We start from the raw sequence: 22,656 nt of genomic DNA on the forward strand, positions 1-22,656 counted from the left end.
GTGTGATCCCATGGGTTTAATATCCACACACACACACACACACACACACACACACAGCAAGGGAGAGAATCACATGGCTTGTGATTTGTGTGGATATTTTGGGGACTTGAGAGAGGAATCAAGCCAAACAGAAACAGCCAATTAGAGAGCTGGCAGGACCTGACACATCTGACAGTGTGTGAGGGGAGAGGGGTGGTGGTGAGAAGAAGAGAGATGCATGATGGGTAAATAGAGTGAGCAGAGATCTTTAATTTCACATAAATAGTTGCATTGGTTACAAATGGCAAATGTACATAATATGCAACCGAAGCTCAATGTGTGTTTATTGTGGGAAAATATGTTGATATTGGTGTTGATTAAAAGTCCTTCTGAACATCAAATCTTTGACACACGCTACAGTGTTAAAGGTTTCCTCCATGGTAACAATTACTTTAACCGCATGGATCACAATACCAATTTCAAGTTTTTTGCCTGCATCAGAGGCCATTGATGTAACCTAGTTTGGCCTATAATCAAATGCTTGACCTCTTTGGAAAGCAGAGACACTGTAGTTCCTTGGAAAACAATCAGAATAACTGATGTACTGAAACAGAGATACAGAGGCTAGAATATTGTTTTTTTTTCTTTCTGCCGAATAACAAGCATCTTTGAACTGATCACATTTCAGCCTTCTAGGTCACTTGATATGACTTAGAAACACAACTGTGCCCTAGCACCAGGGTCTTGTGAAGCTGTCTGCAAAGGTAGAACAATATAGAATGAAAATATGAGCACTTTAGACCATTTTTTGCCAAAGTATGCTCATGCATTTTGTAAATTGCCCTATGGAAACTCCCCATAGGACTTTTGGTTATCCAAAATGCATAGTGACAATCAAATGCTTACTGCATATGGACCCCTTTGTGTAGAAGCATAATCTTGGTCTCAAATGAAAGGTAACACTTTTCATGCTTGCATTTGGATTGTATGTCAGGGGCACAGATATGAAATGACTACAATAAATATGGAATAACTGCACAAAAATAGAAATATTTGCGATTTCTATTTCAATTGGTGTATATGATGGGTTATACATGGACTATACATCTACAGAACTTGTATTGGATGAAACATGGATATTCCATTTCTATGGGTTCTTGTGGACATGTCAAGACCCAATATGCTACATCTAAGGATACACACAAGGGCTAAAGGGTAGGAAAGCACCAAGGGGGGCCGTCGGCCATTTTGAAGTGAGACATAGTAAGATAAATTTGATCATGTAAAGCACTTACACACATTTTATATGAAAAAGATTGTCATGTATTGATTCCCAAGAATCCAAAAAATATTTTAAAAAGAAAAAGTCAGGAATGGAAAATAGGGAGGGAAACTCACCAGTTCCACCCTGGGTCCAAGTCCCTCCAAAACCCGGTGTGCTTCCTCAGCTTTTTTCTGTAAACGAAAAACACAAACACTGTTAGCACGTCAACAGCATAGACTCACATTTCCTATCACCACGGCAAAGCCTCACACTTGCCTTTTCTCTCTCCCCCTCTCTCAAATGGATGACACTACACTATTAATAGAGCTCTCAAAACGCAATCCCACCCCAGGCTCTCTCCCCCTGTATAATTTCCCAATTCAGCTACACACAACAACAGGACAAGAGGATGTAGATCTGAGATAACAAGAGCGCCTATACCATACCATATCTAAAATCATCTACATGAGCATGCGCGCGCACACACACACACACACACACACACACACACGCACACACACACGCACACACACACGCACGCACGCACGCAATCTCTTTCATTAACTTACTCATTTTTCGATTCTTTTATGCAGGTACGCACACATGCACACTCAGTTCAGTACCCCCACTTGCCCCTGCTCCACTCCTTATTTCTCTCGCCACTGATGAGGGAGTGAAATTGCCATAATGAGACAGCCAGCTCTCCAAGGCTTTCTATCTCACTTCATTTCCCTCAATTACAGCGGTGTGTGCGTGTGTGTGTGTGCGTGCATGTGTGTGTGCGCGCCTGTGTGTATGTGGAGGAGGAGGGGGAGGGAGCGAACAGCTCTAAGAACATGACTATTCATTTTTTAGCAGTGCTAAGATGATATGTGGGCAGCAGTTTCCATATCCATCTCTCTCTTTCTTTCTTTATAATCTCCTCCTCTCTCTCTCTGAGAAGCATAAAAAATGCATTTCTCAGTGCCTATACCAGGCATATGAAGTATGGATGAGGGTAGACATAAACACAGTTTTCTCTCCTAAGCTTCACGCACGCACGCACACACACACAAAGAGAGAGCAAGTTTTGACTGCTGTCACCTCAGCCCACTGCGAGGCTTATAGGGTTCCTAATGAGGCCTGATCAGGCCCTGGTTTACAGATAATCTAATCCCTTCTGTGAGAGGAGTCCCAATGGGAACAGTTTCCCCAGCGCCACCCCACCCCACCTCGCCTGGCCTGATGTAACCCTTGTTATTAGGGCTGCCACTAAGAGCACACCGGCCAGCCACGCAGCTCAGCAGGGCCAATGGCCAACTCACAGAAAGGCAGCAAGGCTGAGAAAAATCAGGGTGGAGGACTGTGTGAGTGTGAGTGTAAGCATGTCTTTCATTTAAAGCCAACATTCAAGCTGCATGTAAGCCTGTTGTGACTTATATTTCTCTACATGGAGCTGGATCTGCTCATACATTCTTAGAAGTAGCTCCCTCTACTGGTCAAAAAAGATAAACAATGATTAAGGTTTCCCTCAGTTCCATTCCATTCCATAATCAGCCAATCAGTTTCCAATCAGCGCAGTCTCTCGCTCCCTCTCCCCACCTGCCTGACCCACTGCAACTGGAGAGCACCTGTTGTGTCCAACTTCACACCACACCAAGGAATAAATAAGTAATGGTAGAGAGTATGTCTTTTGGTGGTTTAAATGTCTGTGTGTGTATGGCTGTGTGTGTGTGTGTGTAAGGGTGATAGAGTATTCAGTCTGACAGTCTTGCCTGTGACATGCAGGTTTTACTGCTCAAACAAGGAACACACCGTTAATGCCAACAAATGCCGGCATCTCAACCATATTACGGTAATTACAGGGCATTAAGGAAGCACACACATACACACACATAAGCACCCCTCCCCCACCCCCACCACACACACACACACTCAAAAGGCATCTAAGGACGCATGAAACCCCACACTGTTCATATGAGACCCTGTTTTGCCTGACTAATTATGGCTTGAATGGATAACTGCAGCTTAACGCAGCGACCTTAACCTCACATAACACCCTAATAATCATTAAAATGACACGTGCCACTTGAGAGCCTACTCACAGTTCACAGAGCTCAGGGGCGTTACCTAAAGACTGCATAAGAGGTGTGTGAGTGAGCATGTGTGTGAATTTTAGACAGGACTGTTTCTGAGTTTAAACTCACACACCACCTTCTGTTACTCAAGATTTTAGAGGCAGTGGCATCACTGTTAGAGTCACAGTCACACACACACACACACACACACCAGGGCTCTACACTAACATTTTTTTTCAGGAGCACTTGTGCGCCCAAGTTAAAAAATTTAGGAGCACAGACAAAAATTTGGGCGCACAGTCAGTTCTGTACTTAACTTACACATAATCTAACATTACACTGCAGCTAACAGTTAAACATGCCACTGCACCAATTGTGAATATTAAGAATGACTGACAACATTTAGGCTACAGGAAGGATTTTAAAGATCAGTGCCTACTTTATTTTCAGTCTGTTCTATTTTCCTACATTTTGTTAATGTAAAATAATATAATAGCCTACATTGCCATATTTGCATTTAGCCTGTATATCAAGTATCCTGCCAAATGTAGGCTAATTTATTTATTTGTGAATCCATCTATATAATCCAAATATGCCCATGGTGACCTATCTGACTGCATACTGCCTAAAACTACTACTAAAACAGTCCATTTTCTCTTCCACAAAAGCCAACATAGGCTAATCAAGGATATATGTTTTATACTTTTAGTTTTTTATTTTAAATATCTGCATTGATGGGGGCAGTGGGCAAACGTTAGGCCTACTTTCGTTTTGCACTTCACCTTGTATTCGGTGTAAACAAACAAGCATGCGTGCAAGCCTGGAGTTGTCAGTAGCGTTCTACCTTTGAATAAAATGGGAGTATTACGGGAGGCTACTTTCGTGCCGCTACAGCTATATTTTGCATATTGCAGCCAATACGTCAACTGGGCTAAAAGGCATGTTAGGTTACCTTTCCTTCTCTCACTGCATTCTCAGAATCTCATCCTGTTCCTCCTACTGTATATCCAATGAATTCGGTGGATAGAAAAACTAATTTCTTCAATCTTTGCATCTTGGCTGGCTAGTCTAACTTTCCGCTTTTTCTGCGCGCTCTTGGATTTGATAGAAGCGACTACTAGCGAGTCACAACGCGAAACTGCTAACGTTGATGGGAGGTGTAGTTTTTATGCTGCATTCGCGACGTGATTCTATGGTTTGCACCAGTAATGTTTCTCGATGTTGCGGTGTATTTTGTAGACAAATATTGACATGGTTAGAAGTCATTCGCACCAGTGCGCCTAAATATTTTTTTGCACTCCCACGGCATCATTTTTACTCGCATGTGCGAGTGAAATGGGCGCACTGTAGAGCCCTGCACACACAGACACACACAGACAGGCTGTTTTTCCTCTGATGTGCATAGTGACCACTAGGTGGACTAAGAGCAACACCAGCAGCTGCCACTACAACTGCTGCTGCTACTACTACTAGACCTGCAGGTCTCACATGCCATCCTGCTGCACATCACACACACATTTAACGAGAAGTTGGCACACTCCACTAAAAGTATAGACACACACCTACAAACAACCCACCCACCCACACACACAGGTCTGCCACCCTCCGCGAGGCCTCCCTGTGCATAGCACCAAGCGGCTGGGATGTGTTTATGCTACAGGTGCTCAACACAAGCGCTAAGGCCTGCTGATTATACACAAGCAGTTCATTATACGCTCAACCAATACAGAGAAAAGGGCAACGCATTTGTTGTGTGTATGTATGTGAACGCTCAGTTTTATGTGTACAAAGGGTACAAATTTACTGTGTGTGTATGTTGATGTGTGTGTGCGTGTATGTTGGTGTGTGTGTGTGCGTGTATGTTGGTGTGTGTGTGTGTGTGTGCGTGTGTGTGCGTGTGCGTGTGCGTGTGCGTGTGTGTGTACACACTCACCCTGTTCTCGTCGTAGATGATCTGGACCAGGCTGCGGTGCTTGGCTTCGCTGGGCGGGGGTGAAATGGAGCGCTCGGGCTCCTGAGGCTTAGCCGCCTCCTCCTCCAGCTGTTGCTGCAGACACACAGGATGGCAACCACAGAGTTAGTGTTGCGTTCAAACACACACGGCAAAAAGTCCCACATGAGCCCAAGGACAAAGGACCAAGTTGCACGCAAATCCACTCAGAAAGACACACACACACGCACAGTCGCACACACATGCACGCACGCAGAGCACAGCAGCACACTTGCTGGTCTCAGCCAAAGCAGAACACAAGAACAAGTGAGCAAAAACAACTGTAAGAATCAGAGAAAAGTAATGGCTTCTACATACCTGACGCACCCGACCGGTAGCGCGACAATGTGACGTCAAAATGACGTAGATCTCTCTGGCGCGCCAGGGTTTTGGCCGTGTAGCACACGGTAGCGCACCACTCATTTTTTTTTCAGACGAGCGCGACAAGGCGGAAACAGGAAGATGGACTAGTTCGAGGGCAAGCGAGTTGCAGTGTTTTGTTACAGCCGTGAATTTTTAATAGTTTGCTGGATAAGTTAACAAAGTTACCAGTGAGAGTTGCAACACATGGAATTAAGAGGAAAGAATAGAAACTATTTATTTTCAAACAAAGGATATCTATTAAGGGCTGAACAAAATCTCTTTCCACTTCAGGAAATTACACAAACTCAGCCAGCTGCTAGCTAGCTAGCCAGCTAACTAAACTGTTTAAATTATTAAAATTTCCCTCGGGATGACTAAAGTACCTATCTATATATCCATCTATCTATCTACCTGTGCACACACCTTGGAAACTACATGATAATGATAGTTGTGAATAGTAGCAACCAAAGTCTGAAGTACCATCACAGAGGCTAGCTACTGGTGTTTACTGCAGCTTCTGCTGTGTAAGTAGTTAATGTTAGTCTTTTCACAACAGCGACACCTCTGTTCAGGAGAATATCGCAACTAGTGTTGCGACCACCACGCGCGAGTATAAATGGTTACGGCGCTTCTGTGACGTCACATTGTCGCGCTACTGGTCGGGTGCGTCGAGTATGTGGGACGTTTAAGTGTTCCAGGGAGGAAGACAAACATGTGAACAAGAATTTGGAATAGCTTCGGACAAAGAGAAATTGTTGTTCTGTAATGGAACACGAGTCGTATCTTTTCTTCACTGTGGAAACTGTAGGACTCTCCATCTGGTCCTACACTCCACTGAACGTAAAAAGGGGGGGCAGTTGAAGCCTGCTGATGACCAGAATGCCATTATGGGACATCTTAAGGGCCGTTCACACCAGGAACGATAACTAGAATGATAAAAGCATCGACACTGACCAACGATAAGGAAAGTATCTCCTTTTGTTGATGAATGTGATGGCTATAATTTGATGGATTCTGATTGGCTGTCAACAAGAACGATACTTTTTTACATTATTTTTACAGTTACTGTATTGTTCTTGCTGTGGACGGCCCCTCACTTTGTAGTATTCTCCATCTCTCACCCTCTCTCTCTGTAGTTTTCTCCATCTCTCCCCACCCACCCAATAAAACCTCACTGTTTTGAAAATGTGTAGATTCTCAATCACAGTCATGTCACGGTCTGAGATATATTAAATAAAAAATAAAAAATTGCCTCCAAAGATCCAGGACTGAGGAGCCAGGTAACTATTTTGTTAACGACGGGAACATGTTTACTTTTACAGCAAAGGGTCAGTATACATGGATGAAGTATCCATTTCCTCAAACAAGACAAGTCCGGGCCAGCCAGCGGTGTATATATATATATATATATATTTACGTATGTATAATATATATATATGTGTGTGTGTGTGTGTGTGTGTGTGTGTGTGTGTGTGTGTGTGTGTGTGTGTATATACACACAGCATATAATACAGCTAGCTGATTTTTTTGAGAGAGGCTATACCATATTGAATATTGAAATGAAGCCAATTGCTTTCTGTATTAACCATAAGATATCCACAACAAGGCACAGCCAGACCAACCCGTGTTTGTTTAGGTAAGCCAGTGAGTAAGTCTGTGAGTGTGTGAGAGTATTGGATTGTCAGTGCCAAGAAAAGCACAGGCGCTACAGAACAACTTCGAACAGCTCCAACCAGCACAAAAGGCTTTTAAGCTCTCCGGCCAAGAGCGCTATATAAACCACACGCACATACACAAACACTCTCTTCCTGAGGCACAGGTGCACTATTTTCAGATCTGAATTTCCACAGCTTTGTGTAAAACTGTTGAGTATATTATTATGCGTCTGTGGTCTGGCTGTCTCTCTCTGTGTGTGTGTGTGTGTGTGTGTGTGTGTGTGTGTGTGTGTGTGTGTGTGTGTGTGTGTGTGTGTGTGTGTGTGTGTGTGTGTGTGTGTGGGGGGGGGGGGGGGGGGGGGGTAGCGCGCCAGGAGACCCACCCTGGGCCTCTCAGCGGGGTGATTTAGGAAGCCCAGGGCCCCTTACCAGCCTGTCACAGGACCAGTGTAAATGTCTAAGGGGTTGGTGAATGTGTGTGTGTGTATGTGTGTGTGTGTGCGTTAAAGGGAGGGTGGATAGTGTGTAGGTGTGTGTGCATGTGTGAATGCACATGCTGGATTGCTGTGTCTGTGCGTGTGGGTGTAAGAGAGAAAGTGTGTGTGTGTGGTGTGTGTGCATGTGTGTGGTGTGTGTGCATGTGTGTGTGTGTGTGTGTGGCTGTGCCCATCAAGCTGGATAAGCACAGGGAGGCACGGCATTCCCCGAGTGAAGTCAAATAAACCCGCCCTGCTGATATAACCCAGACCCTACGAAACCTAAGCCCTCTCCCTCCCTTCCTCTCTCTCCCTCCCTCCCTCTTCCCCTGTTTTCCCCAAACCCTCTCCACCTTTATTTATTTCCCTCTTTCAGCCGCTGTCACTCCAAATCCCACATTCTCGCCATCTCTGTCTCTACCCACATCATCTTCAGCCCTCACACACACTCGCTCACACACACACACACACACACACACACACACACACACACACACACACACACACACACACACACACACGTGGACGCTTTTTCAGGGGAAAAGGGGGGAGGGAGAGAAGGAAAAAGAAAAAAAATGGAGGAGAGAACAGAAACTGAGTGTGGGGAAAACAGGGGAGGTGGGAAGGGTGGGGGCCAAAATGAACTATTTGGTACAATGGTCTCTGCGTGTAGGCCCTTGGGTGTGTGTGTGTGTGTGTGTGTGTGTGTGTGTAGGAGTTAGAGAGGGAACTGTATAAAAGCAGTAGGGGGGAACGAGATTGATTTATTTTCCTTGGTAGCACAGTTTACCGTTAAAATCATTCTGAGCGCACACACAAACATACACACCTCTCCTCTTCCCGAAGCCCCCCCCCCCCCCCCCCGCTTTCTGCTCCCCTACAGAGGCCCATGTCAGAGTGCAGGTGGCTTACCAATCCTTACACTGTTGTAAACACAAACACACACACACACACACACACACACACACACTCCAAGCCTCTCAAGAAGGGATTAGTCTTTATTGTGCAGATTACTTACATCTGACTATGAGTGGCATAATGGGAGTGGTGGATGGGGGGGGTAAGGACAGAGACAGACAGACAGAGTGAGAGACAGAGAGCAAGAGAAAGAAAGAGAGAAAGAAACACAGAGAGAAGAGAGGAAGTGAGTAGTTTAACAGGTCCAAACATCTTTAGCATCCTCCATTGCCCCAGAGAGCTAAAATTTATGGCCTCATATTTCTAACCTACTTCTCTCCGCCGGAGGGAGGGAGAGAGAGAGAGAGAAAAAAAGAAAGAAAGAAAGAGAGGGAGAGAGGAGGCAGAGCGAGAGAATCTTTACACAGTGGCTGGGTGGTTGAAGGCGTGCTGAGTGAGGTTTCACACAAGCAATAATCACAGCACTGTTACAGCAGCCCTGGGCAAGATTAAACAAGATCTGGCACAGAACAAGCAAGAGAGAGAGGGAGAGGGAGAGAGGGAGGGAGGGAGAGAGAGAGAGAGAGAGAGAGAGAGAAAGAAAGAGAGAGAAAGAGAGAGAGGAAGAAAGGAAGTGGGGCAGTGAAAATAAAAAAAATGAAAAGGCATACAGAGAAAACAAAGAGGGAAGAGAGAAGAAAGAGATGATGTATAAAGAGAAAAAGAAAGAAGTAGCCCTTTTCACACAGATATCATGCAAAATTTGTGGGAAGAGGAAAAGTGTTTTTTGCCGCATCGTGTGTCTGAAAATGAGGTGAAAATTTGCTGGCCTGCTGATCTGTTCACATGATCCGACATTTTGGAGGCAGGACCAGCTAGCAAATTAAAACATGACGTGCAAGAGGGGGCGTGTAGAATGACAGTCGTAGGCCTTCAGTCATGCGCCTTCAGATGCAGCAGGTGTGTGATTTTCAAAACCATGGCGGGAGAACTGACTGCACTTTGGTTAGCTGCTGCGCACATTTTTAGTACCCTATAAATGCAAGTGAAGTTGCTTTGCATTATAGTGCAGTATGTGTCGATGCTTAGAATGTCGGATTCTTGCGATTGCAGCTTTGGACAATAAAAAGTCATTTGGAAGGGAAATTGAAGACAAGCAGGGAGCAGTTCAGATGAAAGACTAAATGATCTTAAATGCAGTAGACAAAGACGTTTGGCTCTTCTTGGTCAATTTGCGCTGGGATCTAAAACAGTGGCATATAGAAATATTCAAATGTATAAGTATAAGTATATATACTCTTTTGATCCCGTGATGGAAATTTGTTCTCTGCATTTATCCCAATCCGTGAATTGGTGAAACACACTCAGCACAGTGAGGTGAAGCACACACTAATCCCGGCGCAGTGAGCTGCCTGCAACAACAGCGGCGCTCGGGGAGCAGTGAGGGGTTAGGTGCCTTGCTCAAGGGCACTTCAGCCATGCCTACTGGTCGGGGTTCGAATCGGCAACCCTCCGGTTACAAGTCCGAAACGCAAAACCAGTAGGCCACGGTGGGCACAGAAGCAAAAAACGGGTGGGCAAAACGAATTTGATTGAACATAAGAGAGGCCTAGATTAGATACACTATATATGAATCATAGGCATGTTATATTTATGACATAAAAGTGGAATTTATTGAACGCATTTGATCACAGCTGACAAATTACGCAGAAACATTTTCAACCGGAGCAAAACAATGCATGAATGTAGCTTCGGCACGTCACATTAAACACAATTGAGACTGACCATATTGAACAACTGCAAAGCCTGATTATAGGCATGTTTTGTTCATGGCATGAACAGTGGAACTTATTGAACGAATTTCATCATAGCTGACCAATTACGCAGTCGCTAAACATTTTAAACTTCCGCAAAACGGCATGAACCCAGCATTGGCACGTCACATAAAACACAAATTGAAGCAATAGATTGACCATTGGACAATCCTACTGCAAAGCCTTTTCATAGGCATGCTACGTTTACTGAGTTTTTTGGAGGGTGAACATAAACGTATGATTTTCTGAACTGGGGATTATCCCTAATTTTACCCCCATAACTTTTGACAACTGAAAATAAAATGTGATACAATGAACAGAAAACATTTTCAGTGTGCTTGATCGCCATGTAGCCTAGTCTAGCCTGTTAATCAAATTAATGTATGAAAATAAAGTTGTGTGTCATGTTATTGAAGGAGAGCAACGTTGCTATTCCCTGAAGATGAGTCAGATGTAGCTACAGTTAAGCTATTGACCATTCATCTAATTTGACACTGGCAAATGTGCAGTGTACAAATGCTTTTCTTATGGATGCCAGAAACTGCATATTATACTATGACAGTTGTCGCAAGTTTTGCGGCAGACTATTGTGATAGAAGGCTATATGGCAAGACTATCTCTAACTAGCTCATATTGAGAAGATTGCATGACTGAAATAACAGTGTACTAACTATGGGTAACTGAGGATAACTTGTAGACCATAAAGGTAAGAGTTCATTGTCCTTCCGTTTAGTTATGTTGGCCATGTCCAGCTTCTAAATGTTATGTGGCAGTAACAGTAACATGTAACAGTAGTTTTTAATGAGATAATGTAAAAGCTTGCTAGGACAGAGTTCATGCTTTGTCGCTGCTTATGCTTTTATCGCTGGATTTTAGTATAGCCTATTATGGCAACCAATTGCTTTCTGACCAACTCTACCATGACTGGAAGCATTTTGGATTTAAAAATTGTCGTAATATGCTATTGCTGCTTTTGATCGGTCAGATTTTAAATCTCCTGTGGTGGGTTGGACATCATACATCAGCGTCATACAAACGCACGCCCATGTCCCCCCTTTCCGCCTTAACGTTTTCACACTGGTGCCGGAACTTATTGATTCGGCAAAATGTCTAGGGTGCTTGGTAGTAAATTTGGCGAGACACTTCGTCCTGCCGTTCCGCCTCGGTCTATGTGAAAAGGACAGGCGTTTCGCAAATCTGGTACATAATTTCGGAGGTGTTCGGGGGGGGGGGGGGGGGGGGGGGTGTTCAGACACACTGTAGGACACTATTCATACAGTCAGAATCCTGAATCCTGAATTTTTGATCGAACACATTTTTTCAGCCCTCTTTGAGGCTAAATGCAGCAGAGGGGCTCCGGCAGACATTCATATCTGCATATCCCCTGGATGCCCCTGTGCTCATATGTTGGTACTCTTTTCGTTTGATCAAAAGGCTCTGGGCTGCCAAACTAACATTTAAAACAATGACAAGACTTACGCCTCCTAACACACACACACACACACACACGCACACACGCACCCACACACGCTGCACCAACCTGTTTCTTGCGCAGCTTGCAGATCTGCTGCTCCACCATGGTGATCTCCCGGTCCACGCGGTCCATGTTCTGGATGAGCTCCTCCTTGGAGTAGCGCGCCGGCACCAGGTCCAGGTCCGGCTCCATCTGGGCCGGGCTCACCGGGGAGATGGGCTCCAGCTTCCCCATGGAGCTACTCCGCTCCTTGAAGGAGAGGAGAGGAAAGATGAGTCAATTAACGCCAGGGTCCCGCTACCGCCAGACTAATACCACCAGCTACATTTGTAGAAACGGAAGACTTTTTACGTGGGCCCAATATCACTCCAAATACATGAGATTCAACTTGCTAGGCACCGTACTCCAACACCTAACATACACTATTCAGGTCTACAGAGCAGGCAGAACATAACCAGTACACACATACAACATGGCTTGGATCTGAAAGATCACATTATAGTATCTCCAGATCTCCAGCCTCAGACTCCCTTTCACGGTTACCCTTGGCTACATCACACACACACACACACACACACACACATGCACACATGCTATAGTTATCAGCTCTTTTTCCATCTGGCCCACTAAATCATAAGGAAGTCATGGACAGTGAACTAGCGCAATACAAGAACGTTTGGGGTCAGCTATGCACCTTCAGTCAGTCTTTAGTAAGTAAGGCAGCTGCCAATCTCCTTATGGCTTTACTATTAGAGGTAGAGACATTGGCAATAATAGAAGTAGGCACGTAGATGTGAGCGTAACACAAGACCAGAGTAAAGGCTCATTCACACCAATAACGATAACGATAACTATAACTATAACCATAACGATAAAAGCGTTCACACTGAACAACGATAAACAAAGTCTCTCATTGTGTTAATAAATGTGAGGGCTAAAATTCGATGGGTTCTGATTGGCTATTAGCATTTTATCGTTGTGAAAATCGCTCTGAAAGTGATCCCCAACGATATCGTTCTTCATGTCGTTATCGTTATAGTTTATGTGTGAACGTCGTCATTCATATTAACGAGAACGATATTTATTTATAGTGTGTGTTGGTGTGAATGGGCCTTAACAAATAGATAGGCAATGTTAATGTTGCCTCTATGGCGCTTATATGCATAACGATGTGCACAGATAAGCTGGAGGGGACTTGAGTATAAGAGTGTCTCTGTGTGAGTGTGTGCGTGCGTGCGTGCGTGCGTTCGTGCGTGTTGGAGAGAGAGAGAGAGAGATTGTGGGAGCATTATGGTATTGGGGTGTGGAGCAACAATTCTCAGAATGACTTCCAAATAAGTTCTTCCCATTACTATTCTACAAGCCTTCTAAAAGCAGACAAGACAAAAAAAACAGGCAGACAGAGACACTTACACACTTATTTCCCTGCCAGTAGCTGCCTCACCATGACAACAATATTAACGGTTAAACAATAGGCGGTATAGGCCAAAAGGAACATGGGGGGTGTCTGAGTGTGTGAGTGTATGTGTGTGCGTGATCTCTGTTTCATAACCATTAAAATATGCAGCGTAGTGACAGAGGATGTGTGTGGGTGGGTGTTATGACTACTATTAAAATGTAGGTAAAAGGTATCAGGGTAGACATAAGCGCACACACACACACAAACTCACACAGTTCTATTACAGTCTTCTATTAACAGAGACAACTAAACAGGAGGTGTGAAACAAATTATATTTCCAGAATAGCCTGTGGAATGGTGTGTGTGTGTGTGTGTGTGTGTGTGTGTGTGTGTGTGTGTGTGTGTGTGTGTGTGTGTTTTAGTTGCATTTCAAGTATCACTGTAATTTAGCTTACATCTAAGACCTCCTGTGGGTACAGATAAGTTAGACACTACATTGATAACTGATCTGTGCTTATTTGTGTCCTTCTAAATCAAGTCACTCTGTAGTTTGCATTCAGGGAGTATCCAGACTGTTTCACTTTTTTACATTCTGTTGTCGCAACCTCTCGCTAAAACAGTTTGAACTATTTTCCTCAAATCTACAATAAATGTAAAATAGGCTACAGAAAAAAAACACTGTTTTAGAAAATTAGAAAGGAAATAAGTGAAATGTCACTTACAATATCACACAATATCACATATTAAGCATTTACTATGGCGCTTTATATATACTGCACCTCGGATAACTTAAATTTCTCTCCATTCAAAATCTCCATACGGCACACTGTACAATAGGGTCAATGCAACAGTGCTAGCTCAATACTGCACCCTCATTGTTTCGGTCACAACTGACAGTTTAGAGCTAAAAATAGGGCCCAAATCGAGGAGACAAAAGACAACAGCAACATAAAATGTGAAGGGGTCTGAGTACTATTTCACTGCACTGTATATGCACGCGTCCCGTTACCCTTCCCTCTCCACATTAGCAACCCCCCACCCCCCACTCGCTGTGAGTAAGCCCCATTATATAAGCTGTCAGATGCAATCAGCCTTTGAAAGGAAGAGGATGTGGTAGAGAGCGGTGAAAGAAGGGAGGAAAGAGAGAAGAGAGATCTCTCTTCATCTTCCCATCTTTCCATGCAACCTTTCTCTCCCTCCCTCACTATTCTCCTCCAGCTCTCCCTCCATTTGTCCAATTTTCTCATCTTCTTGTTTTTGCCATATCTAGGCCAAAGTCATCATTAATTCATTACAATTGCACAACATCTTCTACACACATCCGGCTTGGTACAAAGTACAGGCACAAGTAAAATGTGTGCAGGCAGACACACACACACACACACACACACAGCAGGGTCTTATTGTCACAACTGACAAAAATAGCCTTAAGCCCAGAGGGGGAAACACTGGCACAGAGCAGGACCAAAATACAGATGACTGGGTGTGATCACACACACAAACACAGGAGAGAGCTGATAGGCTACACACTCATGCTCATCATGGTACATGGGGTGTTAGAATATCCTTCAGCCTGTATAGTAAGGGGGCCTATGTGTCTAATTTGGGGGCTTGTGGGATTCGCATGTTAATTTTTGGAGAGTATTATATCTTTGTTCTAGGGGTTCTTAAGAGTAAAAAAAAAAAAAACATGTCTCCATTTTTTTTTTAAGGTTTTGAAGGACCCAAATCAAAGGTCAAATTCAGTGAAGGTCAAATTTGGTGTTTTGTCCATAAACCTCACATTGCTGGTATTTTAAAACATAGGGTTTGGTGCCAAAAAGCAAAGATATTCTACAAGGTAGTGAGCAAAAGTGGACCACATAAACAATACAACATTATTAGGGCTGGGATAAACGATTATTTTTTAAACGATTAATCTAGCGATTATTTTTTCGATGCATCGAATAATCTAACGATTCATTTTTTCCGTCCAATTCGATTTCAATTCGATTATCGATTATCTCCCCATTAATTGACTAATAGCAATTTATACATGTTGATTTATATATCTGAATGAAAAAAACATGAATTCCTTAACATTGCAATATATGTTTATTGCTCTTAAAATTCCAAAATAAAAGACTATACAAGTGCAAAGTAATGCATTCTTAGTCAGAGGTAGTATTCAATAAAGTTCAATAGTGTATAGGTCTAATTGAGTGCCTGTTACTTTAAGACGTTCGTTCCCTTGCAATTATAACACTAACGCAGTTAAAACGCAGCTGATGTATGGATGCAATTAATAACGTAGATAGATAGATAGATACTTTATTGATCCCCAGGGGAAATTCAAGAACTAACGTAGTTAGTTCAAATAACAGTTTGTACTTCTCCTTGGGACAAGCACTTTTGAGTCTTGGAAAACACTTTTCCATTTACATCGGGATTTTGCAAACATTCAGTGTCAGTGTCAATAAAATGAACCCTAAGTAACGAAATTGACAAGCAGCTGTAAGTAAGCATGCTAAACTCAACATCCAAACAGTATTCTAACGTTAGCTTTGAGATACTGCTTGATTGCATAACTTAACTAAGTTTAGTCTCCTCAATGTACTATGTTGTGATAAGACCGTAGCAGAGTTAACTTGACTGCAGCAGTTTTGAACAAATTTGCACAGCATGGTCATGATGCTAAGCGGATTTAATAGCAATTTAGCCAGCCGTGTTCTATGCAATGCTTCTATGTGGCAACAACAATCCTTCAACAATCGTGAATATTTTGTGTTAAATGCACATGCAGAGGAGGGGCAGCGGGCTCGTTATGAGAGAGAGCGGGCGGGGCAGGGAAAGGCTGCGTGTGTAAAAAGTGCAGCTCAAAGGATTTTATCTTATCTTTAATTTAAATAGTACAACATAGAACATCATTGTGTGACGGCCGGTTTTGTGGCGCCCCACCACAGATTAGTCAACGTATGGGAAACACTGAAGGTGTAAAATTCAAAATATTTGGCAGCACACGTTTTGGGTCTGACAAATCGACGCGCTTATTTTGCGTCTACGTATTTTTTGCGTCAACATAATCGATTACGTCGACGCGTTGTCCCAACCCTAAACATTATAAAACATTTTTAGGCTGATGATTGATCTCTTTAACAAGAAATTGTGCCTAAAATTCTCGAAATTGTCTGCTTAAAAAAATAATACTTCAATATCAATTCATGCCTATTAGTGTGCTTGAGTCTTGTCTACTTGTCTTCTTGTCTACACCCATTCAGAGCACAAAGTGCAGAGATCTCTGTTAAATCAAGTTTTTTACATAGCTAGTATCAGCTGAAGTCTGTAAGGCCTTCCATAGCCTATGTAAGTGTGAAGAAAAGAAAGGGTAAAAGGATCATCTTCTGAACCCGCAGCAACACCTCAAACTGCATCAAGTCCATCTAGAGGGACTTCGTACACTTGTTCAACAGCAGCTGCTGCCAGCATAGATAAGACACAATTGATCTTCATGAGGTGTCCTCTTTCAATGCAGGCAACCAACCAAGAGATATAAGTAATATTTTGAAGTCAATGACTTTTAACAGGTAGCCAGTGTAGAGATGCTAGGATGGGGGAAATGTGTTCATATTTTTTGTGTGTGTGAGCATCTGCATTTTGTATAAGCTGTAAGCTCTTTAGACAGGTATTATTACAGCCAGCGTAACAGCAATGCAATAGTCTATCCTTGAGGTGACAAAAGCATGGATTATTTTCTCGGCATCTGGTAAAGATAAGGACTTTCTTATCTTTGAAATGTTCCTTAAATGGTAAAATGAAGTTCTGGTGATCTGTTTTATGTGATTATTTAGTGCTAGGTCCTGGTCAATTTAACTCCTAGGTTTTTAACACTTGTGGATGAGGTCAGTGGAAGATATGTAGCTTGTGATGTGGATAGGATATCCCTCATCTTTTTAGAACCTAAAACCTTGACTTCTGTTTTATCTGAGTTCAAAAGCAGGACATTATTCATCATCCATGTCTTTATATCTCTTATACATGTGTCAAGTTTGGCTAACGGGGTTAATTCATCAGTTTTTATGGAGAGGTATAGTTGTGCATCATCTGCTAAACAACAGGGGCCCCAGTACTGAGCCTTGAGGCACTCCATATTTTACCATAATCTGGGTAGATGGTTTATTATGGACCTGTACAAATTGTTGACGGTTAGGAAGGTATGATCTAAACCAAGCGAGTGCTGAGTCTGATGCCTATCAAATTTTCAAGCCTAAGTAGTATGTCATGGTCTATGGTGTCAAAGGCAGCGCTGAGGTCCAGGAGGACCAGTATTGATACAAGGCTAGGTTTTTTGAGGGAGGGCTTAATAACAGATGTCTTAAACGACTGCGGTACATGCCCTGATAGCATTGAATTATTTATAATAAAGAGCAAAACATTATCCAGGAAGGGGAGAGCAGTCTTAAGAAGGTGTGTAGGAATAGGGTCTAGTAGACTAGTAGATTTTGATGAGGAAATTGTGGAGGTGAGATCTAATATGTTGTGTATATGTAAATGAATTAAATGTTGTTTGAGGTCTCATCTGTGATTCTGTTATGTTTTAGCTATCTTTCAGCAATGGAGTAGGTGTATTTGGTGAAACTGATTGGTTATTGATCTTATCACTAATTGTTTAACATACAATCATAATACTGACATACAATCATACTGTTGAAAATAACTGTTTTGTGAACTTTATTCAACATAGCCAGTGATTTAGGCGAAATGTATGGTGTTAATTACAGTGAAATACAATTTCAAAAAAATAGGGTTGAAACAGGTAAAAAAAAAATGGAGACATAATTTTTCTGAATGTTCAATGACCTCTAAAGACAGTCCAACCACTCTCCAAAAATTAACATTTCAAACCCACAGAAACCATATAGGCCCCCTGACTAGTATGCTGGGATGGACATACAAGTTAGGACACACACTTGCACATGCAGCCCAGTCCAGCCATGTGCATCCTTGAACATGGATCTGTCATAATAACATGATTAAACGAATGTCTTCAACTATAAAATGATAGCCTCTTATCACCATACTTACACACTTTGTTTCACTTTGTGAACAAACTGATAATAAACCGCATCACAAGGAAACAATGTATTTACCTTTGCTGTATAAATTTACACATTCTTCCAACTGCATTTTTTTAATGTTTGCAGGCATTGCTACTACTGTTAAGCACTGCCACTTTGGTTTCAAAACTAGCACCATCCCCTCTGGTCACTGATTGGCGAGCCATCCTGGTGGCTGAGGAGAAACATAAGTGCACTGAGACGAGCCAGACTAGTATCTCAGTGAGATGAAAATGAGCCGAGGTATAGACGGGAGGGCCAGGCTAATAAAATGTCACTGATAACACCAATCAGCCACAGCAACAGAGCCATATATCCTACAGGCTGAATATGTTAGTGGGATGTTATTCTATCTACATATCTTTCATCTTTAAATGGGCCTACCTAATTATATTCATATTTCAATATGTTTTTAACCATCTCTATCAAAAGACTGCTTGCTTACTGTTGCTTGAATGTATTACCTCAAAACCACCACATTCTGTCTACATATTGACACCTGACTATGGAAAGTTTTTGTCCTTTAACCCTTAGAACCCGATTGACGCAAAGTGCGTCAAAAAACACACCCTTTCTTCTCTGTTACATTGATCCGGAACTGTTCATCGCAGCGAGATGAAACCTTTATTGCATGACAGAGCAGGAGTGGAGCTTTCCAACGAAACTACACACTTGTCTGTACGATCAAGTATGAAAATAAAAAAAACAAAACATGAAATTAAATCAAATTGCATCATATTAACAGTCTATACTTCTCTGCGTTCACCTGCACACCCATTACTCTCGTTTGAATTACTCGCGAACCCGTGATCGCATCGATATGGCAAGCATATCAGATGAAAGAGGGGGCACAGGGCTATTCATTGGTACCATGTTTATCAATCCTTCTGGCTTATAGAAACAGACGAAGTGACTGCAAAATAATAACGTCATGTACACAAACCAACGCTGCACACCCATTACTCTCGTTTGAATTACTCGCGGACCCGTGATCGGATAGATATGCCACGCATGTCAGATGAAAGAGGAGACTCAGAGCTACCATTTGATACCAAGTAAATCCTTCTAGGTTATACAACAGACGAAGTGACAGCAAAATAAAACTTCATATAGCTGGACTTACCCCACGTTTTTGTCTGTTCTTGTGGCAAAGCATGTTTATAATCCAACGCTATCATGTGTTTCTCTATGGCAAAGCATGTTCATATTCCGGTTTTGAGATCCTAGCAAATTCAAGGCTCACATTGCATCCCAATGTGTTCAACAAATAAACACCTTTTTGCCTTTACTTTGTTCATGGCAATGCAGTAAAAAGTTGAGAATTATTATGACTGCATACACATAGGCACGCAGGCTAACACGCAACCTCGGGTCAAGTCAGGTCAGATCAGTTCGTGTCACAGATATGGAGCGCAGAAAGGTCATTTTTCATCACTAAATAAAAAATGGCATTTATTTCCGTAAATCACACAGCACATATTTCTGTAAATTGCTCAGCCCCAGAGTATCCCTCCAACACGGCAATTATATTGCCCGATTCAGGACAGTCTGCCCTACACACACATGAAATGCATGTAGAGCTGTGAGCTTGCTGTGGTGAGATACATGTCTAAATATAAGAATTTTTATAATACACTTTTTATATTTTAATTCTTTAAAAATCAAAATAAAATCAATGCTAGTATTAATACATGAAATGATGGCAGATCTGGATAGCCTAGACTCTCCTGAAAAGAACAATATATAATATGTGTGTGTGGCACTTACAATGATGAATAAAGGTAGTGAAAATGCCCTAAAAACAGCTTAGGGTTCTAAGGGTTAACATAGTTAAACACATTCCCACACACACACCTGTGGAACACATGGGGGACCTGGGAGTAATGACACAGCACAATCATTCATCCTCACTGTTCTTCCTGGTTTCCAATATTGTGCAACACCACACACACACACACACACACACTGACCTAGAAAACAGGAACCCACCAAGCTGGTCCCTGAGCTGCTCTTGTTTGAGTTATTACCCGTGCCACTTCTATTTCACCTTCTGTCCCTCTCCCTCCCATTCACATACAGCTCTGAGAAAAGTTAAGAGACCACTGCACATTTTTCTGATGTTATCCTATGGTTGCTGAGTGACATTCAAATGAATTGACAGTTATATTCAAAATGAGGAGACCACGGCAAATTTGAATAAGACCGTCAACTGCTGTATACATCCACAGCACGACCACAAACTATTTCAAAAATCAGCTAAATGCATTAACAACAGGGTTACGACGGTACAATGTGTCCGGTCCAGTGTACCGTTTTTAGACAACGGAAATGGTATCAATATCTTACTATATTACTTACTATTATTTTGTCTTCCAAATGGCTCGGTGTGAATTCTACAGTGTAGAGTGTAGAGTCTATCAGTTGAGAAAACTACATGGGAAGTGTCAATTAATTAAAACATTCTCTCCCTGCTGCTTGGAGTCACTTGGCCGTCTAAATTTGTGTAAGAGGGGACAATATAACAGTCAACTGGCTCATGCCATTTAGCTGGCAAGACTGCTGTTACTTGTGTCAATCTCATCTGCTAAATACAACTCAGCTTAAAAATAAGTCAACACTGGTCCTGTATCATTGTGGAAGTTATGCAAGTTCATTGATAAAATAGCTCTCCTAAAACTGCTGCATATTGTGGTTGTGGTTTGTTGCGGAACAGACACTAGGGTCATAAAGAGCCTGCCTACTCACTCATGTGACACTGACGGCCTCACCCCTCATCCTCAGCAAAAGCCTGCAGCGCTACGGCTACCCTACACATATTTTACTGTCTGTGGAAACAACTGCTATTTCCAAAATAGACTCTGGAACTGTGTGTGTGTGTGTGTGTGTGTGTGTGTGTGTGTGTGTGTGTGTGTGTGTGTGTGTGTGTGTGTGTGTGTGTACGAGCCAACCTAATCTGTTATCTGTTTGGACAGCTCTGGTAGGACCAAACTAGCTGTTAGCGGAGTGAATGAATGACATTTAAAGGCCTCCAGAACTGGCTGAACCATCAGGGCCTCATGGCGCAAGTCTGGTCCCCGGGGCTACGACCTTGCTAACCCAGTTTCCACCCTTGAGGTTCAGCTGGAGCCGTCCTTGGCCCTAATCTCCCCTCCAACTCTGGCTCCAACTCAGCCCACTCAGGGCCGCTCAGCTCCACTCCGCTCCGCTGCCAGGGCCCGGTCAAGAGGCCAGCCGCCACTGGCACCGACACATGGGGGGGGGGGGGGCAGAGAGAGAGAGAGACTCATACAGACTCAGGAAGAAGAGAGGGATCAAAGGTAGAAAGGGAGAAAGAGAAAAACAAAGAACAAAGAGTGTGGGTAAAGAGAGAGCATGAGGAGAGTACGATAAAGAAGAGGGCGGGGGGGCATTATAGCAGACCAAATAAGATGATGACAGGGAGTGTAAAAGAAAAACCGAGTGAGTAGACTAGAGGGAGAGAAAGATTTGGGAAAGGGGGAAGGTTTGAAAAACAAATATCTGGGGGTAGGAGGTCCCAGAGCAGAATAGTTAACCCACAAAGCCCTACATTCCTCCACATCCCCAACATCACAGGCGACAGCAGCCCCTCACAGGCGACAGCCTTAACTGTCAATCACTCCGATTCATGCCTGTTATCCACCCAACCCACCAATCACCATCACATCCTCTTGTGTTACTCAGGGGAGGTTTAAACTGTGTGGGCATCATGACAGCCACAGATCCTGTTACTTCAAGGCAGATCGCCCCCCATCCCCACCAACACACACACACACACACACACACACACACACACACACACACACACACACACAGCTGCAAAGCCAGAGAGACGTTCTAGCAGAGGCGGCTGGAGCAGGGGATCACAGCGGGCCCTTTCATTTGAATAAAGGGGAAATCGAATCACAGCTGAGCTCCTCATTTGCATGGGAGTAAAAGGACAGGGAAAGACAAGAGTCGGGACTGGATTTCAATTGAGACACAGCGTCTAGTGTCCGCTAGCTTAGCGTCGCTCAACTGCAGGGTCACAACGCCATTCTGAATGGGGTCAGAAGAGTGTGAGCTCTCCTTCATAACCTTAATGGCTTTTGGAGGAAAATAGATGTGCAGTAGCTTTTATTTTGAAATTGGGAAAAAAGTTGAGTCATTAAGATTCTCATGCTTCAGTCTCAAAGGG

At 43.0% G+C, this 22,656-nt stretch overlaps 1 protein-coding gene and 1 long non-coding RNA gene across 12 annotated transcripts in view; one reads left to right on the plus strand and one right to left on the minus strand.

The window, feature by feature from the left end:
* The window catches only part of ncor2 (nuclear receptor corepressor 2), a 105,937-nt gene that overhangs the window by 45,179 nt on the left and 38,102 nt on the right, over window positions 1–22,656 (minus strand). For all 11 annotated transcript variants that reach the window (XM_042099925.1, XM_042099935.1, XM_042099930.1 and 8 more), the window contains exons 5-7: window positions 12,036–12,218; window positions 5,234–5,347; window positions 1,378–1,434 (exon numbers count right to left, since the gene is read on the minus strand). In XM_042099925.1, coding sequence (XP_041955859.1) covers window positions 1,378–1,434; window positions 5,234–5,347; window positions 12,036–12,218 — 354 coding nt within the window. The remainder of the gene's footprint in view (window positions 1–1,377; window positions 1,435–5,233; window positions 5,348–12,035; window positions 12,219–22,656) is intronic.
* The window catches only part of LOC121714837, a 14,499-nt gene continuing 10,041 nt past the window's right edge, over window positions 18,199–22,656 (plus strand). Inside the window, exon 1 of the long non-coding RNA XR_006033461.1 lies at window positions 18,199–18,278. This is a non-coding gene — a long non-coding RNA (uncharacterized LOC121714837). The remainder of the gene's footprint in view (window positions 18,279–22,656) is intronic.

Source organism: Alosa sapidissima, chromosome 8, assembly GCF_018492685.1.
Source record: "Alosa sapidissima isolate fAloSap1 chromosome 8, fAloSap1.pri, whole genome shotgun sequence".
In the NCBI taxonomy this organism is placed as follows: domain Eukaryota; kingdom Metazoa; phylum Chordata; class Actinopteri; order Clupeiformes; family Clupeidae; genus Alosa; species Alosa sapidissima.